The following is a 19,993-nucleotide window of genomic DNA, read 5'->3' on the forward strand; positions in this document are numbered from 1 at the left end:
GCATCTGCTAGCTAACTCCCTTATCACACAACAGCTACCAACTGGGGAGAGGCTTTTTCGAACTACTGCATCAAAGGGCAGTGTAAAACACTCGGTTAGAACATGCTGTCTGCCCTCTTTCTCATACCTGATCTCAGGGATGCCCACGATTGGCTAGTGTCACTGTGATTGACAGGGTAGAGAGTAATGCCATCCATCCCACCCAGAACTGGCACTGCCAGTTTTGCTCTCTTGGCCTGCCGGACATGGATGGGAATATTCAATAAAAGCAAAGTTACATTGAAAAGCCAGCAAATTTTGTTAAAGCTTCACATCAACCCATGATAGTATACTTGAACTTCTTAGAGAGACTACTCATAAAATTTAAAATCTCTAATCAGGCTGTCTTCTTCAAACCATGGTAAAGTTATAATAAAGCCTTAAATCCACAGAGTTTTAACACAGAATGATAAACAATACATCTGTCCCATGTTCAAAATGGCACACAGGAATTTTGAACTGTAGAGTTCAACTGGTTTTAAAGAGCACACAAATGCATAAGAGGTGGATTTTTTCACTGTGGTGTAAAATATGCGCTGGCAGCTATGCTAGGCCATGTGCACATACCGTTCACCTCTTTACACATGGGTAAGAAAAAAAGGCAACGAAAGAAATGTGCATTTTATTATGCAGTATATTTCATTTACTTGGACTTCCTCATGCATTGTTTCTTGAGTCACAACTCTGTTTGCCAAATCCAGTGTTAATGGTTTTAAATTAGTTTCTCAGACTTACTTGTGGGTTGCCACTTATCACTTATTATTGTATAGGATCATATGAAGGACAGATCATTTGCCTCAATTTTATTCACTGTTTGTACATCACCAGTGGTTTTCCCTAAAGCACTGATCAGAACCTCCCAAGCACTGATAGAATTATCACACAAGGAGACAGAACATAGATGTCTCAGTCAGCAGTCTAGCTTGGACCATGCTTTATGCATGAAATGTCTTCACTTCAGCCCCTTTGGCTCTGGGAGGTTTGCACAAAACAGTTTATGTCAGTGATAGTTTACACAAGAGTCTTGATTATTCTATAGAGTTCCAATGAAGCTAAAGCCAAGGAACTTGTTAGAACCATGTTGCTAAGCTGTGCCTCTGGGCAATGTGGAGCCGTCACTGATTAACAGCTCTGTAAATAGTGGAATCCTTTCCATTGAGAAGGGTCAGTTTTGTTACAGTGGCTTTATAATCAGCAGTAAAGCTGTTTTTCTCCCCTTTGGAGGACTCCATCTTATTTAAAGACAATTAGCTTTTTTGCTTTACTGTATAGTTGTTTTTACTATTAATGATTTTGATCTCTCAATAACATGAAAAGCTATTTTTTTAATTTACTTGTTTCATGTATGTTCCATAACATCAAGTGTAACTACAATTAGTTAAAAACTGCAAATTGTTTGTTCATTAATAAATTAAAAATGGTAATCACATCACAAAGCAGCTTTGCTTCGGGCCATTTCATACTACCACAGCGTGGATTATTTTCTTATAACAGCACAGTCGGTTGTGTGTTATTTCTTACTTATACTATAGCGCCAACTGAGCAGAAACATCTAGCAAAGACTATGGCTGTCACAGAGACCAGCTAGCCCATACATTTTGCAATTTAAATGAACATTGTTGAAGTACCTGGTGCTAAGACATTATTCCCATAGTCCAGTGCACCTAGCTAAACCTTGTGACGTGACTGATATTCATGTGCTGGAAATCAGTTGAGCTGCGAAATCTCCCTTCCAAATTCCATGTATATATTTGAAATCCATTTTTATGTCTCGGTTCTTGGATTCTCCTGTTTTCTCCGCATTATGAAGATCATTGAGACTTACAATTACCAGTCATAGTTCTTCTGCCAAACGTCAATTCAAAGAGTCAATCCAGTCATAAGTAATCATTTACAATGCAGAATCTCCTGTCATCTTCACTGTCTGGTCATTTTTAATGTCTCTGTCACAGTATGTGTGTGAGATAAACAAGGCATGGTTATTATATTAAACCACCGACTACAGTGTTTGCCCTCTTGTCTCAACCAGTTCCATCCCGTTGCACATATGGGATATTGCAGACTTTTATTGCTGAAACCTGGTAATGTTTTAGTTGTTTCTTCCATGGGCCATCAGCACTAAATAGACAGGAACAAGACAACTGAGCATCATTTCTCAGTACCCATGATAGACTTTCATATGTACCTGGTTTAGCTGTTAATAATAGTGGGAGTCTTTAGACATGCAACTCTGTTACCTTAGAATTAGGAGTATAAATATTCTCTGGATGTGTATTACTCTTGAGTCTAGCCTGTATAGCCATGTAGACACATTTTGCATTGTTGTGTTTTTTAATGAGCCAGCTTGTTTGTTAGAGTATGACGTGAATTCCTAGGGTAGTTAAACTTCGGGAGCTGACGTGGTTTCCCTGGGACGGGTCAGGAAATACCAGACCAGCGTGAGGAAAAAGGGCCCTTGTTTTCTCTCAGTTTAATGTGTGTGTGTGTGTGTGTGTGAGCAGTGTCTCAGTGGTAACCAGCTACAGCACCACTTGCACAGCTCTCGTCACTAAACGGAGATTTCTTTCATTCATTTTTGGATTCAGAGGTGAGTGTGTACTAACACAATGGTCTCCTGTTAACAGTTTCTCTTGAATTATGATATTAGGCAAAAATGTTAGAAATTTGTTGTGAGAATTGCAGCAAATGCAACTCCACAGAGAAAAAAAATAGTATCAGACTTTTATTGTAGAACTGGTATTACTTATGGCTTTCATGTGCCACTTTTCTATCTTGTTGTAAGTAAATAGATTGGCATATCTACTTTTATCTTATAGGTGTGTCAGTACAAGTTCTGTATCTTATAGGTTATACAAGTTCTGGTGATTTAGCTTTTTTTCTTTTACAATGAAATTTTACCCAATCTTATTGGTTCATTTTGTCTGCTTGAGGTCTGGCGTGTTATTGAAAATGTTTTTCACTTCTCACATTGTCATGTAGAAGATATACCCAACAAAGGTATCAGAATTATGAACTGGCCATTTAAAACAACAACATCAAAAAAAAAAAAAACAGATTATCTGTGGCTAATCTATGTGAAACATCATGATGCATGTCTTGTATCTCCGGGTTATATGCCTTATTGCCCACCCCTAGTATAAAGTAATTTTTTCAAAAAAGCTTAATCTAAAAGTCTTTTTTTTCCCATTAGGTTTACTTTACGATTCTGTTAACATTATTGCATTAAAGGACAGATGTGACCGAAAAAGAGTACCATCAAGGTCATTGTTGAAAGCTGAGATACATCGCAAGATATTTGCAGTTTGTGAAAAGATCTGGCATGCAATGTTTATTTTTCTCCCACATTATGAATTTAGGCTCAATCAAGGCCACACATGACTGTCTGCCTTTTATTTTCATTGCAAACATTTGCCGGATTCCACTGCCTAAGGTGACCTGGCCCTCTAAAAGCTTGTCTTAAAGAGTCACACAGGTTCCATTGTGTGAAACTGGAACGTTGTCTACAGAAGAAAAGGATTTGGTTAGCCAAAAACTTCTGGTTAGTGTAGAAGTAGAAGGAAAGTTGTCAGATCTGATGAGTAAAACCATGATTAGTGAAACCTAATCATAGCTTCCTGAATGTAGATAAACAGCTGACTGTTCATGCAAATGGCTATAGCTAATGGCCCAAATAGGAAGCTGCATTTTAAATGTTGCCACATTTAAGAGAGGCTGGTAAAAATAGTTATTGGCTGTGGTCTCAAGATCTGAGCTGAGTTTTTCCCAATCAGCGATGATTTTTTTTTTTTTTTTTTTTTTTTTTTTTTTTGACCAGATGGTTAAGTGGTTAACATTCCTTCTCAGAGGCCACTGTTAACATTCCTTCTCAGTGGGATTACTAAAAACATTAATCGGGATAAAAATAGAAATTCAGTTTAGAGACCATATGTATATTCTTTTATGTGGTAGAGTTCATTTAGTGACCTCATCAGGACACTATAATTACAACATGTTGAAGTTAAAAGGTTATGATGTATCAAATGAATATCCTAATATCCTATAGCATGTTTGTCTTGTATAAAGAAAGTAAGTTTCAGCTTGGCTGAGATGGTCAACCATAGAAATGTAAAACACTTGCAGATGTTGCACTTAATCTTTTTTTTTTTTTTTGCGTGAAATATTCCATACCTCAAACTTTATCTTGGCTTGACTTCACTCGTTTGCAGCTACGTGCTAGCAAAGCTGCTTTGAAAATGGTGCACATTTACAGTGCAATTTGAGCAGGTGCCACAGATCTGGTAACAACCACTTGTGTCATCTTTGGATTTGGGTCAAATAGTGCCCCGTCTAAAAAACTTTTGATTAGGAGTTGCGTCTTTGTTGCAGACATTGAGTTGAGCCTCAATTTTTTTTAAATTCCATGTAACTGAAATGAATGTTTTGCAAGGCAAATCTACAGTATGTAATCATATCCCTTTAGTGACTGTGAAAATAAGGAGTTAAAATTGAGCACATGCTCCATGCCATTTCAGTTGCAATCTGTAAATGCCATATCAGTTTCTATCTATTTTGAGTTATTTACTTTCCAGTAATGTTGTATTTGGTTCATTGTAAAAGTAAATTGTCTAGCCAAGGCAACTCTTATTTTTATGCTCGTAAATAAAAGCTGAATGAACACAGTGACTATGTCCTGTGGAGATGAGTCTCTAGGAACAGATAAAGCTCAGTCATTATTCAAAGGTCACTAGGCATTTTGAAATCCAAACACTGGCTTATACCTTATATTCCCTCACCAGTCTTTTAACCAAAAAGGAAAATTGTCCAGGATGGTTTATTGAGATCTAAACTTATACCACAAGCAGTATTTTCTAATTTTGAGGTTTGGAACGAGTGTGTTCTTGCACTTACTCCTTTATATTGTTCTGTATTAGACTCTTCATGTTGAATCTGAGTTTGTACACAAACAGCTCAGTGATGACACAATCATGCCACTCTGTCTGGTGTGTTTGCTAATCCAGCTGGAGCTATCTTTGGGGGTCATCTTTTACTGCAACCCTATTGGCTGATTCTGTTTCCTTATTTCTGCTTTAGCCACTCACCTTTAAATAGTTATCTAGATGTGGCTTCTCAAAAACATTGCGCCTTTACAACTGGAGCCATTATGACTTGCTCAGGAGACTAACTAAACAAACAGGTGAGGACAAAAGACATGGTATTGAATTGAGATAGAACCAAATAATCACCTTCCTTTCTTTACAAATGTCTTGCGTTGATCGCGTGTGTATCTTCTGAGCATTTTTCTGAATCCAGGTTGCAGAGATAGCTGGTAGTTAAATTTTAACCAGGATTACACATGGTCTTTAAATGCTGCTTGTGGTGTTTTATTTTTTTAAACACACTCAATCCAGCCAATTCAGTTGATCTAACACAATATCTATAAGTTTTGTGTATTTGTCAGTGTTGTCGCATTGTGTCATTTATACTGGACATTGTTATGGTGGATTATTCTTGTCTTGCCTGCTGCTTTTGTTGGACTTATCTCTGGTGCACCCTATCTGTCACAGGTCTCTTGCCCTCCTGGGTTGCACACGCTGAGGTCAGAGCTCAGTTGTTCCTTGTACCATACTGTCCTGTGTCTGCCTGTTTTCCAACAAGCTAGGGATTGTTGTCATGCATGTACTGTATGATGGCTGTTGTCCAAGAGGTTGAATGGGCATTTTATTTGAAACACATTTGTCTTTTTGGTACAGTAGACTAGAATAACCTTTTGATTAAATGTTTGAATGGAGTCCTGTTTTTATTTAGTCTGTTTATATATTTTATACTTATAGCCTGAAACATTGTCTTGAAGAAAGGCTTCCCTGTTAGAGCAGAGTGGGTATGAGGCATTTTCAAAAAAAAAAAAGAGAGAGAGAAGCAGAGGCAGAAGAATGAGGCTTGTAATTGGCTGAATGGCTGAAGCAGTCAGCCTATGGGAGTCGAGTTGAGCTTGGCTAAGTTTACACCAATAGTGGAATTTTTCCCCTTATGGAGTGAAGATTGAGAAAGTGCCTGCCTGTAGCTTGTTCTGGTTTCTACAGTCTGTTACTGCCTGCAGGAGTGCAAGGAGCTCTGAAATAGGGACTGCTGTTTCATGCACGGTAAGTTGGGCTTGAAGAATTAGGGGTTAAATTACCAGACTTCCCTTCCCAAATTCTTTCTCGGTTTGAAGGAATTTGTCTGGCAGCCTGCCTTGCTGAAGAGTTAGAAATGGTGAGGTAAATTAAGATGATTTGCATGCTACTTTTAAGCAGAATATGCCAAGAGAATAATTCTTAATACTCTGTAGATCTGAAAAGTGGCTTGGCTGAAAATGTCAGGAATCCTCAGTCTCTTCAGTGGAGTTTGGAATGTGATATACATGAGGTTGATTACATTTTTTGTTCCTCTGTCATGGCATTCCTTGAACGAAATGTTTTAATTTTCTAAGCAGTGTCATACAGATAGATTTTAGGTGCAGAGAAAGATGTCTGTTCTCAATATTCGCTGTAACCCCACCCCCATTAACCCACTCTGCCAAAATTGTGAAAAACAGGGTGCCATATTAGTGCTTAGTTCTACCTCAGTGGTGTTCAGCTATCTACATTGTGAGAAGTTGAAACATTAAATTAGTCCTAATTGGAAATTTGTGTTCTCAGTGGCATGCCTGAAAGGTAAATTTGGTTCATTCAGCCATCTTGATTGATGTGTGCAGCTTTCCAGACATTGTTAAAACAGTTAACATATTTCCACCTGCAAGAGTACATTAATTTGGTGGTCAGTCACCATAGAGAGATTGTGCATTTTTTGAAGTGTTTGTGCAGGTCACCTAACTATCTGGTTCAATAAAAACTTAAGAGAGACTTTAAAAAGTTCATGGAAATATACATTAAATGAATGTTACATTTATAGTTTACTTCCAGAGGCTTCATAGACTTGTAAATTGCAAGAAGAAAATTAACTAATAAAAATCCAAGATCTGTTTTTTTTTTTTTTTTTTTTTTTTGCTTATGTGAATTTTTATTTATTTACAGTTCTTTTTATTTATTTATGGTCTCTGTCTTTCTTATTCTCCATAGAAAAGGATGATGCTGACAAAGACCCTGCAGCCTCCTATTGTTTGGAAACCCCATATGGTTATCAAATAGACTTGGACTTCCTCAAGTATGTTGATGACATAGAAAGGGGCAACACCATCAAAAAGCTGAACATTCAGAGAAAACCCAAAGTGACCAGGTCTGTGCCACCCCCTCAGTCTGGTCAGGGTGAATGGACTTCTACGGACTCTCTGTCCTCATCCAACAGTGATGAAAGCAAGCAGTCACCAGTCTTCTTCGCAACTCGGAACCAGCTAGCCTCCCTGGGCCACATTGTGCAAGTCAATGAGGCCCCCCAGGCCTTTGTGAACATTCTTGAGGCCAAGCAGCAGCAGCTGCCACCACCTTCACCCCGTCTCCCTCGCCACAACCTCCAGGTGGAGAAAACACTAATGGAGACGCGGAGGCGGCTAGAACAGGAGCGGCTACTCATGCAGCCGCCAACAACTGAGCCACCCCGTCGGCGTCTGGCCAGTTTCGGCGGAATGGGCTCCAGTAGCTCCTTGTCGTCCTATGGTGGCTCATTTGGGGCAAGCCAGATCTCACCTAGTTCAAATTCTCTTCAGCATAATGGACATCTGGCCAATGGTGAATACAGTCTTTATGTACCATCCTCCATGGGCAGCTCAATACGTCACAGCCCACTGAGCTCAGGTATGACCACACCAGTAACTAACATCAGCCCCCTGCACCTTCAGAACATCCGTGACCAGATGCTGGTGGCTCTCAAACGACTTAAAGAGCTTGAGGAGCAGGTGAAAACCATCCCAATTCTTCAGGTTAAGATCTCGGTCTTGCAGGAGGAAAAGAGACAACTGGTGTCACAGATAAAGAACTCAAAACTACCTGGGCAGGGCCAATCTGGGGGCTTTCGGAAGCGATCCTACAGTGTAGGAAGTGCTGATCAGTATGAGCCTGTGGCCCAGCTTCAGTCGGGTTCTGAGTTGCACATTGCTGAGTCAGGAAACATAGAACAGAGCTCACAAAGGCTGCAGGAGTTTCGGCAACTGACAGCTGAGGTACAGGCTTTAGGAAAAAACATCCAGGACACCAGCATGGAGTCAGAGCATGCCTTACACCATGTACAAGACAGTACAAACCAAAATGCCTTGCAAAGACAATGGAGCCGTGAAAGTAAATCCATTGGTGTTGGTGCAGATGAGAACATGAATGATGTAGTAATCTACAGGAAGTTGCCAGGACAGAGCAAGGATGTTGCTGTAGGAACTGAGCAGGAGACAAGGAGTACAGGAGTTGGGGTGACTGAGGCCATGCTGGGCATGAGCAGTGAGACTGAGGCTGAAATAGAGCTGCAGCACCAAACCATTGAGGCCCTTAAGGAGAAGATCTACAGATTGGAGGTACAGCTGAAAGAGACCACTCATGAAATGGAGATGGGCAAACTCAAGCTAGAGCTTCAGGTGGCTGGCTCAAGGAAGAAACTGGACAAGGGTTCGCTGGCAAAACCTGAAATGTACAGCACTTCAGTAGAGGCCAAGGTCTCCACAGAGAGTCAAGGGGTGGGGAACCATGCAGAATGTAATGACATCAGCACAGGTCATGTACCACAAACAAACACTGTTGCTGTCTGTTGTAAACCAGACTCAAGGCATATTGCTGTGGGTCAGGATTTGACAATGGATAGATGGGTTGTACAAGAACGTGTGGAGGTTCAAGATAAGTGTGTTGGAAAGGAGGTTATAATGTGCCATCAGAAAGTGGGGGTAGAAGTAAGTAAGTGTGAAGTGGGAGTCAACACTAAGTTGGCTTTGGAAAGTTTAGACCTTTTCAAGACAGAGTCTGAACCGGCAAAAGAATTCAGGTCCATTGGATGTGGAGATTGCACAGTGGATGTATTGGTTAGTCCCATTAAGGAGATGTTGTCCAAAGGCACAGCGACTGACACTGTGGGTAAAATGGACTCAGCTGTAATGGTTTTACCCACAGTGTTTTCTCAACCTACAAACACCGAAGTGAATACTGTAGATAATTTCACGAACACTGAGAACGTTGTTCTCACTGATTCTTGCATTAACACTCAACAAAATTCTGAAGACAAACAAACCAGCACAGTACCATTGGAGACTCGCACTGTTGCTGTTGGTGATGGCCTTGTAAAAGATATACAGACCACAGTAAAGTCTCGCTCCATTGCAGTTGGTACCACAGCTTCAGGTGAGACTACTGAAAAGGTGACCTGTTTCAAAACCAAAGAAAGTGGGGTTGGGCTTACTAGCATAGATGAGAACTTTTTGGTGGGTCTTAAGACACGGAGCATAGCTTGTGGCCCCTTTCAACCCCTAAACCAAGAAGTGGAGAAGAGTGTAGCAGCTGAACAAATGATTGCTGCAGAGACTGTCAATTCACAAAACAAGGCTGGTACTCGATTTGACTTGGATCACTATATAGAGAGAGTGCAGAAGCTTCTTCAAGAGCAACAAATGTTGCTGGCTGAGAATTACAGTGAGTTGGCAGATGCATTTGGTCCACCACAACAGTCCCAGTTCAACTCCATCAACAGTGAGTTGGTAACCACCCTGTCATCCATCAACTCAGTGATGAAGTATGGCAGCATTGAGGATCTCCACAACATGGACCTCTGGAGTCTGCAAGCAGACTCTGGTAATGTCAGAAAAGGTTAGTCATGTTTGTTTATCAAAAAAAATTTTATTGTTATTTAGATATCATAATTGTTGGCTGTTTACTGCATGCTAAAATTGTTGAACAAAAACAAAGTAAATGTTAATATTACTGTGTCTTTGTATACAGTGTTTTTTGCCATGTGGTAAATCTAAATGTGTTAATTCCTTAATTACAAGTAAACAGTGATTATTAGCCATTACTTCCCATGAGTCACTACACATTTTAACAGCAATGCACATTAACATGACATTGTTATGGTACTAATTACATCCAAAACATAAGCCATAATTTAACAGAAAATCCTTTAACCCATTTAAACATCTTGGAATAAATTTGGAGTAAATTTGTTCTCCACACCATAGACACCAAGGTTGTCTCTGACCCTGAAAATTGCATGGAGCTTTAGTCATAAACCAGCAATGAGCTCATCTCTTTTGGGATGCAGCAGCCTGCTCTGAATGTTTAACTGTTGTTTATGGTGATACTGATTCATAACTATTTGGTATTATGTAATAGACAGTTGAATTGTGGGGTGATAATGAATAATTTATGAGCATGGTCTGTTTCGTGAAGAGTGAGATATTCAGCATGTCCTATTATGTACTGAATGTATTATTTAATGTTAATAAACTCTCCTTAATCTCAAACCTACTCTGTCAAGTATATATTCATTCTTGACTCAGTAACATGGTACAACACTCTGTAATGTTTGACCCAGTATGACTCAATGTCTCGGTATAGGGAAAATTTCCCTGCTGCTTGTACCAAATGCTGGCTTTCTTAAGTGCTGTGCCACAGTTACCTTTTTCTTCGGATAGTTTTTCTTTCTCCCTTCTACACAAATTTGATGTAAATCAAAATGCTTTAACTATTATTATTTGAAATAAATTAGATGAAGAGAACCTCTTAATAGATTTCATTTAAAGTGGACCTCTTATTAATATATTGCAGATGCTGTTTGGAGTTTGAAAGTGAACCAGTCAAGGAAAAAGTTGGTCCACTATTAGCAATATTATAGAGTGTTGTATCTTCCTGGCTTCCAAAAAATTGCACGTAAAAAAATATGCATGTTGGCACATATTAAAAGCAATGCTGTAAAAGTCTTCAGATGTAGTGCCAAAGAATTTAAGACAGTACAGCTTTTATTGCCAGTATAACATTCAGTAATTCAGACCGGATTTGTTTTTCAGGGATCATGTCGTACACAATGAATCTCTGCTGTAAAGATAGAAACAGTGCTTGCATTTCCTGTCAAAAATATTCATTTTGGACACAAAAACGTCAGAATGTCTGCCACTAAAAAAAACACTTAGTCAGTACAAAAACATAAAGCGAGAGTAATTATAGTGAATGTGGATGAAGTTGTGTTCTAACTTGCCTTTGGCTTTGTAATGTTGTAGTTCAGCTATTTTTGCCTAAGCAGAAAATAGAGCTGGTCATTTAAATACATCCACATACTCTTCATGCTGTCTAATTATGCACATTTATTTCAAAAGAATGCAAGTTTAGTCTATGAAAAGATTCAGTTCCCAAACTGTACATGGCTTTGTTCTTATCCTTATTCTTTCTGTTTAGACTCTCAGATTGCCAACTCTCATTTGGTCAGTGCAAAGCTGGAGGTCACTCACACAGACAGTGTGTGCGCTGAGGTGACCCATGAGCAGAGTGCAGCCTCACAGAAGAGCCATATGGACCAGCAGATGTCCACTGCTCTGCATGGTAAGAGCTTATCTAATACTGTGTATAAATGATCTGTACACTTAAACATTTATGTATTTTTATTTTAGCACAAAATATTTCCTTGTAATCCCAGCAACTGGCTATGTTAGAAAGGTGGCTGACTAAAGTAGGCCTTGTTGTGTGGAACTTAGTGCTACAGGCCACAGACCTCTATTCTTAGCTGTTAAAATGAAGGAAATGTCCATAACGACTGCCTTTGCCATATACAGTATGTATACAGAGAGAGGCAGGCAGAGGCCACATGTGTGAGGCATGTTCTGGCAGTTCACAGGACTGTGTTTTTCTCCGTCTCTGTGGAGAGAGGCGGAGGTCCTCTGGGGTATTTGGCAGCACAGAGCCTGTACTTAAAATGTTTGGGATAGTTTGGGTTTGGACAGGTTTCTGTTGCTTGTCGATTTTTTCTTTTAGCCCTTGTGTTTAATTTTATAAGATATTACTTCTGCATTACTTCTTGGTCTGATTTTGTATTTTTTAAGAATATTTTGTTTACAATGTGAAGTAGTTCATCAAATGTTTCTGTCGAATAAATATGCATGACTTGGCAGAGTACTGCCCTTGGTCTGATTAGTCGTTATTGTTTGCTGAAAATGTTGAGGAAACTTGCTCATTTCCCTGCAATGCCAGTAAAATGACATGGTTTGCTTTGCATGCCAAGTGAGATTGTCAAGTGTTGAAAGGTGGCTCATATCAAGTCCTGGGGATGACTTGTTTGTGTTTCTGTTCACTTCAGCAGTACATATTCTTCTGTGCTCCACCTTGTGGCTTATTGAAAACCTGTCTGAATATCAAACATAACTATACACAGAGCTAGGTACTTTTAAATGTGTAATGTGGTATGGCCATAATACAATTATAGCATTCACTTTAATCACTGCTAATATATTAGTTTACTTTCCATGTAGGTAGCCAGAGCACCCTAAAGTCTATCATGAAGAAAAAAGATGGTCGCCAGGGTAACAGCAGCACCAAAAAGAACCTGCAGTTTGTTGGTGTGAATGGAGGGTAAGAGCTCAAGATCTTAAAATGTATATTATACAGGATTGATATCTACTGTGTATGTGCACTGTATGTTCTGTGCATTTTTATAACCCTGATGTTCCATGTAAACTGATGTTCATCAAGGTATGAGTCAACATCAAGTGATGACTCCAGCTCAGAGGAGAGCAGCTCTTCAGGCTCTGAGGGGGAAGAGGATGAAACGGAGAGGTTGGAAAAAAATATAAAGGAGAGGAGGAACGATCAGTTTAGTAATGAGGGAGCAGAGGATGTAAAGAAAGATGTGGAAAGTTCTGGCCAGGAGAATCAGGAGACACGAGAGAGGTAGACAGTCTGAAATGTCATCATTATCAAAGTCAATATCTCATCTCCATTAGAAGGAATAAGCTCTTTGGTATAATAAATGTTTTTTTTCCAACTCTCTAGGTACGAGTTGAGTGAAAAGATGCTGTCTGCATGCTATGTTCTTAAAACCCACCTGACCGACACTAAGGCGTTATCCAGTAAAGATGTGGTGAGTTAAAAATTTAACTGCTAATCTAACTGAATTAAACATAACAGTCCTGATAAACAACCCCATCTGCATAATCCAAATGCACATTGACTGACTTGGGGCCTGGAATCAAATTGGGGTTCTGAATAGTTCCTTATGCCCTACTTCACCATTCTGTTGAGGCAGTTAGGGGTAATGGCTAATGGGCTCCTTTCTGGCTAATACGGTGAAAAAGAATGTTACAGGAACGGCAAATCAGAGTGAGAGGCAAAGTGTAGGCCCAGATCTAGCTGTGCACTGGCAGGGTCCAGCATGAATCAAAAACCATAGCCAACTGATGTTCCCAAAAAAGCTTTAATGACCATGGTTAGTACTAATTATGATGCTTTAGAGAGGCTTTAGACTGCCCTGTGAGGATTGGAATTGATGCCAGGTTGTGGATTTGCTTGGATTTGCTTGGATTTGAGTTTTGGTGACGTTGGAAAGAATTTAATACAGTTTCTGTTTTTTGGCTTTAGTTAATCAGAAATGATTTGTTCATTTGCTTCTTTTAGCCCAGTAGTCTCATAAATGCAGTTGACAGTTCTGCATTTGACTAGCATAATTTCTGCACATCTTAATGAGCGGTACAAAATCGTGCTAAATACTGATCAATTGTTCATATTATTTTGACAGTTCAATGAATGATGCTTTTAGGTGTGTTAGCACTAATTCCTAGTTTCATTTGTCCCATATCACAGAGGACATGCATGAACACGGTGCAGCACGAGTGGTTCCGTGTATCCAGTCAGAAGACAGCGGTGGCAGCTATGGTGGAGGACTACCTGAACGCTTTCCGTAACATCTCGCCCGCCCTGCTGCAGCATGTGGTCAACATGGCCGACGGCAACGGCAACACCGCCTTGCACTACAGTGTTTCCCACTCCAACTTCCACATTGTCAAGAAGCTGCTGGACGCAGGTAACCAGTTAACACCACTTTTTACAATGACAAAATACTAAAGACAGAAGTATGTAAAAGATGTGAGGAGTTTACGTGCTGTCATTTTTAATTTGATTGTGAAACCAATTGGTGATTGGGTCTACCTTTCTTTTCTTTTTCTTTTTTTTTTTTTTTACATTTTGTCATTCGTCAGATGCTCTTATCCATGGCAACTTATGAAATGTGCAAACAGTCAAAGGCACAGGAATACAAAGCACATATAGAATCTGAAAGGATTTATAACCTGAAAGAAACTAATGCTGGTTTATAGCGCTCAAATATTCAGTAAAGAAAGCACAATTTGAATCATAAAAGCACAAACTGTAATACAAATAAGGTCTGAAATGCTCAAAACAGTATAAAAGCCAGTCAATAAAAAGAGTAAGTTCAACAACTGAAAAAAAAAAAGTCACCCTGAGGTTGAATAACGGAGATGGCACGCAGGTGTGTAATTTTTAACCACAAATTGCAAAACCACAAACACCGTAGATAATGTGGTGCAGAGCTCTTGTGAGGACAAGTTTGAATTTGATCCTTGCTGCAACAGGAAGCCAGAGGAGTGACCTTATTAGAAGGGTCAAATAAAAGAATGTCAGAGTTTATGAAGCAGGTGAGCAGCCCCATTCTCAATGCTCTGTAGGGGACATATGGGGTAAATCTGCAAGTAGAGAGTTGCGTGAATAAGTCTGGAAGAAATTAGAGCTTTCTTTGGAGTTGAGCTGATTTTGTAGTCAGAGAAGCTAAGGTTTCTTTGATGTGAAGAATATCATGTAAAATCACGTTTGAGAAAGGCAGTCGGATATATTCTGAGGTTAGATGAAGGAAATCATGTGTGTCATCAGCATAGCAGGAATAGGGAAAGACACAAGATCTGATTACTGAGTCCAGAAATTCTGTCTATAATGACAAGAAGAGTGGACCAAGAACTGATCCTTGGGTAACTCCAGTATTGAGGCTGTGGGGATGAAACAAACTGTCTACATGCACCGTGGTAGTATAGATCTTGTAGGTATTATGAAAACCAGGTCAAAAAACAGGGGTCTGATTTATAAAACATTCCACATACACAGGCAGAGACAGAAGAGCAGCAGGCCATAAATAGTTTTTTTCTTTGAAATGTACATGTATATTGTCATTTCGAAATGTGTTATAAATAAGTTAACTAGACTGTAACTTTGACCTCACCGGTGTAGTGAAGTGCAACACCAGAGGAAACAAACTGTTCGTTCTGCAAATTACATCTTGTGGGTGAAAGTCTAATTGACACGGTTCTCTAACAAAGCAAGTGTCATCACAGCCATGACACTTGACTAGCCCTAGACTGCCTGTGATTTAAGATGATTTGTAATTAATAAACAAGCCACAGGTAGGAAGCATTTTGGAACTTTTTTGTGCTTATGAATGTTTCATAAATCATTCATAGGAACTTTTAGGAAACAGTCATACATCCACATTTAGTTTTTAAAAATACCCAGGTTTTACATTGACTTTATCAAATACATTCATAAAAGTCTATGCAGCAAATCAAAAATCAGGAATTTCTAATTGGAATTTTTTTTTTTTTTTTAACTTATGGTACCTACATTGGTACACACTGAGAAATTTTACTATGCAGCATTGCAAATGAATGCATACTATTTGCTAATCCTCCATTAGAAATGCCTCTGAAAGAGCTGGAGAAGTGGGCTTCTCCAAATCTTTGTTCTCTGGTTCTTCTTCAGTTCTTTTATGAATATCCCATAATGCTGTTCATGATGAGGTGCCAGCATTTGTTAGAGAGAAAAGCCCATTGTCAGCTTCCTTTTGAGCTTCTCCAGTCCCTGATACCCCGTGTCCCAAGTGAGGCCCCCCATTCTCTGCTCTTATTCTCAGAGCTTGGACCAACTGCCAGTCAATAAATCAGTGCTTTAGCCCTAACCTTCCTTTTTTTCCCCAAATATATGCTGTCTCAATGGTTTGCATGTAGAGTGCCTTCCCCTCTTGAAGGCTAACAAAGGAAGCCCTTCGTCCCAGAACATTGACTTGAAGGGTGGCCTCTGGACCCTCTCTGATATTCTGGTTCCCATTCTTTTTGTCACAGATGTATGCAACGTCAATCAGCAGAACAAGGCAGGCTATACTCCCATCATGCTAGCTGCGTTAGCTGCCGTTGAGGCCCCTAAAGATATGAGGGTGGTGGAGGAGCTGTTCAGCAAAGGGGATGTCAATGCAAAAGCCAGCCAGGTGAGTCTAACATCAGTATGACCTTTGAATATGAAAGCATTTAGCATTAACTTTTAAATGGGTTGCAGTTTGACACTATTTTTATAGTGCCTATAATGTGGGAGAAATCTAAAAATGGTAAACATTAGACGTGTTTAAAAACATGCTTAAATAAGCTCACTACATATATCACACACATCACATGTAAGTCTGGTAAATATATAGTATTGATGATTTCCGGCCTCTTTGATTCTATCCTCTAGGCTGGTCAGACAGGGCTGATGCTGGCAGTCAGTCATGGCCGGATGGACATGGTGAAGGCACTGCTGGCCTGTGGTGCTGACGTCAACATCCAGGACGATGAGGGTTCCACGGCACTCATGTGCGCCAGCGAGCATGGCCACGTGGAGATAGTCAAGCTGCTGTTGGCCCAGCCAGGCTGCGACGCCACACTGCATGACAATGTGAGCAAAAAGAAATACCACTTTTAAAGCAGTCTTTCATACGGAAATGTTGATGTGACTAACAACAAACGAGAACTGGTTGCAGTAGTTATTATTTCATTTGCATTGTGCTGACTGGCTTAAGTGTTAACTACTGACTGATTAATATTATAATTAGAGAAATGTAGCTGAATTTGACAATTAATAAAATGTATGCTACTATGCATGTGTGTGTGATTCAGGATGAAAGTACTGCTCTGTCCATTGCTCTGGAAGCTGGACACAAAGATATTGCAGTGCTGCTGTATGCCCATGTCAACTTCTCCAAAGCGCAGTCACCAGTAAGTGCCTTCCCGTCTGCTCTCTGTAACATTACCCAATTTAACTCCCAATACTGTCTCATTTAGTGCACGCTTGAGTCTTCTGTTGATCTAATCACCATCTTTTGTATAGCCAGCTATTACATAACTATTTCTAACACAGCAGGGTTTGTCTTAAGACATCATAACATTGGTATTGTAATTCTGTCTGGGTGATGAGCTGTTTTCCCTTAAAATTAATTATTCCCTTAAAAATGAATTATGAAACATTTAAGAATATTAAAATGCATTAGACCATACAATCTGTGTTTCAAGAGAACCACACAAACAAATCTTCTGTTTATTAAGCATATTGCATATAGCTAGGTGAAGTTAGTAATATTTAATGCTAATGTTATCTGATGTTGGCCATAATATTAACTTTCTTCTGCACTAGTTTCTAACGTGCTAGAACATTTCTACGTTATAAATCCAGCGTGTCCAGTAGTCCCATATTGTACATGTTTTGTACGCTTTTCATTACTGTCATAGAGAATATGTAGAACATCCACAGCTAAAAGTTACTTTGGTTCTTTTTGTTTCTGTCTTAGTGTAAATAGAACATGTGTATTGATTAGATAAGGCCGCCTATGCTATGTGCATCCTATGTTTGTCTGTGGATCATGATCTAGAACTTGTCAGAATGTTATTTCAGTATGTCTGTTTCTTTCCCCAGGGAACACCTCGACTTGGCAGGAAGACTTCTCCAAGTCCCACTAGGAGGGGCATGTTTGATTAGACAAGCCCCATACCTCCTTTACTTTTTCTCTGCTGCTATTTATAGTTCATATGTGCCTAGCATTTAGCGACTCATCAAACGCTGATGCTCCGAATCCATCACAGACTTTGAATGGACATTTATTCAGCACTTTTCTGCCTTCAGTGTCATGTTCTCTTCTACTTCGAATTTTTGTCAGTGGGTTTCTGGTTATATTTGGGTCACAGCGAATGAGTTCCACAGTACATTTTATTTTGTGCCTGAAATCACAATGAAGTGATGCCCGTAGAGGAGTTTTGACATCAACTGGAACATGGTCATAATGTAAGCTCAAATCAGTGTAGATATTAAGGTTCATGTTATTTCTTGTCAATATGTCTACTGTGTATCTACAGATTACTTTTGTTTTTAATCAGGAATCAATTCTATGATATCTAAGATGATCTGAAGTCTAGCTTTATATTTTAACCCTGTAAATATGACTCCGATTCACAGCAAAGTGGATGTATATCAGTCTTATTCTCAGTGTCCCCGTAGACATAGTGTGGCAGGCTGGACTACAAAAATTGGACAATATTTTAAACATTGCAGGAAATATCTAGATTGAACATAGTCCTTACTTTTATACATGCCGTTTTTATTTAATAATCACAGTATTTACCGATTTACTATCACATCCTAACAGGACATGAAGTTATATATTTATCAATTAAAGGTTTTATTAAAAATAATTGTATTTTCATGATATGTAAATGTTTACAGTCAATGGTTATCGTAGGTTTGAGTCCCTTTTGTTAAATAAATCTCTGTCAGACTTTATGGTACTTTTGTCTGAAATTCAGTGGTTAAAGTTCGTATCACTTTCCACGTAATAAAATTCTTTAAAAATGACCTGTGCTCAATTTTTCATTTTTGAAATGAAAGTACTGGATATGCTTCACTGTGCAGAACTGTGGCAGTGCCTCCCTCTAGTGGATTTCACCAGTAAGTGCCACTGTTCTGTCAGTGGGTTTAATTATATTAGATGTCCTCATTAAAAGTGATACCTGTGAAAGGTGTCAACAATTCAGACCACCCCCATGTTCTGGATGTGCCCCCGACTAACAGATTTTTGGTCTGAGATGTTTGATACTCCTAAACAAGCCTCTAACAGGCTTGTTTGGAAACCCCTCGAAGCCTTGCATGCCCACTACAACACAGCGAGTTATTGCCTTTATTATCCTACTGGCATGGCATGCCATTCTCCTTAAATGGGTGCATGCTTCCCCTCCAACGCATGACAGATGGATCCAGAAAATTTTAGCATGTATTAAGCTTGAAAAGCTATGATTTTCTCTGAAGGGATTCCAGGATCCTTGGGATCTTTTCATAAGACCTGGAACCCTGTCGTTGAATTTATCAATGACAACATTGTCATAACTGAACAGGACAATGATGCTTAGTGATCTTTCACACAGAGAGACCCTACTTTCTTCTTTTTCTCTTCTAAATTTGGTTTTGTCTACCTGCTGGACTTGGGCAGAGCAAATCCAATAAAAAGATTGGGGGGGGGGGATCTTCATTAGCAATGTGTGTATGATATGTAATGAACAGAAGTCAGCTCAATTTCCTCCATAGAATAACAAAATGCTATTTACATAAAAGCCTAATTAATTTTTCCAGCAGTTTGTTATAATGCATTGAATGTCCTGTGCTACCATTTGTTCCACTTAATCTGCATACTAGTATAGTATCGAGACAGCTGCCTTGTGTGACCTGAACTGCTATTTCCACCAAAAACAGTAATTGTACTGTTTATAAAATGGAACGAAAACCAATCAGGTGCTTTTCAGAAAACTGTCTAGTGCAACCACTGAGTATGCAATATCACAAATATTTAATTGCCTGTGCTTCATCCTTGTTCTTTTCTTGCAAACTTATTACATTTCACAAATGTAAAGATTATTATGAAGAAATGTTCATTTATGGGGATTAATAATACATCAAAATTACATAAATGAATCCAGGTTCTGCAAATCCAAGTTACAACCTGTAAGTGAATGCAAATCACAACTGAACAAAATGATTGTTTTCATATATTCCTCAATATGCAACAATATGCAGCACATTTTTAAGTTAGTATTCTGCCTGCAAAACTAAGAATTGTGATATAGAAAAAAAAACTCCATTTAATGATTTTCATCATTAATTTTTTAATGATGAAATTAGGAGAGGCAGATGTGCAAATAGTGGCATCTGAAAACCTGATCAGTAAGTGTAGCTATGTTTCCATTTGCAGAAGTGTT

At 39.1% G+C, this 19,993-nt stretch overlaps 1 protein-coding gene across 8 annotated transcripts in view; it reads left to right on the plus strand.

The window, feature by feature from the left end:
• kank1a (KN motif and ankyrin repeat domains 1a) overlaps window positions 1-18,599 on the plus strand; it is a 47,714-nt gene extending 29,115 nt beyond the window's left edge. For 6 of the 8 annotated variants that reach the window (XM_026930947.3, XM_034298885.2, XM_026930946.3 and 3 more), the window contains 10 exons: window positions 7,116-9,770; window positions 11,352-11,495; window positions 12,419-12,518; window positions 12,639-12,836; window positions 12,939-13,026; window positions 13,746-13,965; window positions 16,067-16,209; window positions 16,452-16,652; window positions 16,874-16,972; window positions 17,667-18,599. In XM_026930947.3, the coding sequence (XP_026786748.3) occupies window positions 7,116-9,770; window positions 11,352-11,495; window positions 12,419-12,518; window positions 12,639-12,836; window positions 12,939-13,026; window positions 13,746-13,965; window positions 16,067-16,209; window positions 16,452-16,652; window positions 16,874-16,972; window positions 17,667-17,729 (3,911 nt within the window). In that variant the 3' untranslated portion in view covers window positions 17,730-18,599. Of the gene's footprint in view, window positions 1-2,488; window positions 2,627-5,311; window positions 6,159-7,115; window positions 9,771-11,351; window positions 11,496-12,418; window positions 12,519-12,638; window positions 12,837-12,938; window positions 13,027-13,745; window positions 13,966-16,066; window positions 16,210-16,451; window positions 16,653-16,873; window positions 16,973-17,666 lie in introns of those variants that run through there. The other 2 variants (XM_026930953.3, XM_026930952.3) reach the window with 2 other exon arrangements.
• The last annotated feature ends 1,394 nt before the right edge of the window (window positions 18,600-19,993 follow it).

The sequence above is a fragment of the Pangasianodon hypophthalmus genome, chromosome 24 (assembly GCF_027358585.1).
Source record: "Pangasianodon hypophthalmus isolate fPanHyp1 chromosome 24, fPanHyp1.pri, whole genome shotgun sequence".
Classification (NCBI taxonomy): Eukaryota; Metazoa; Chordata; class Actinopteri; order Siluriformes; family Pangasiidae; genus Pangasianodon; species Pangasianodon hypophthalmus.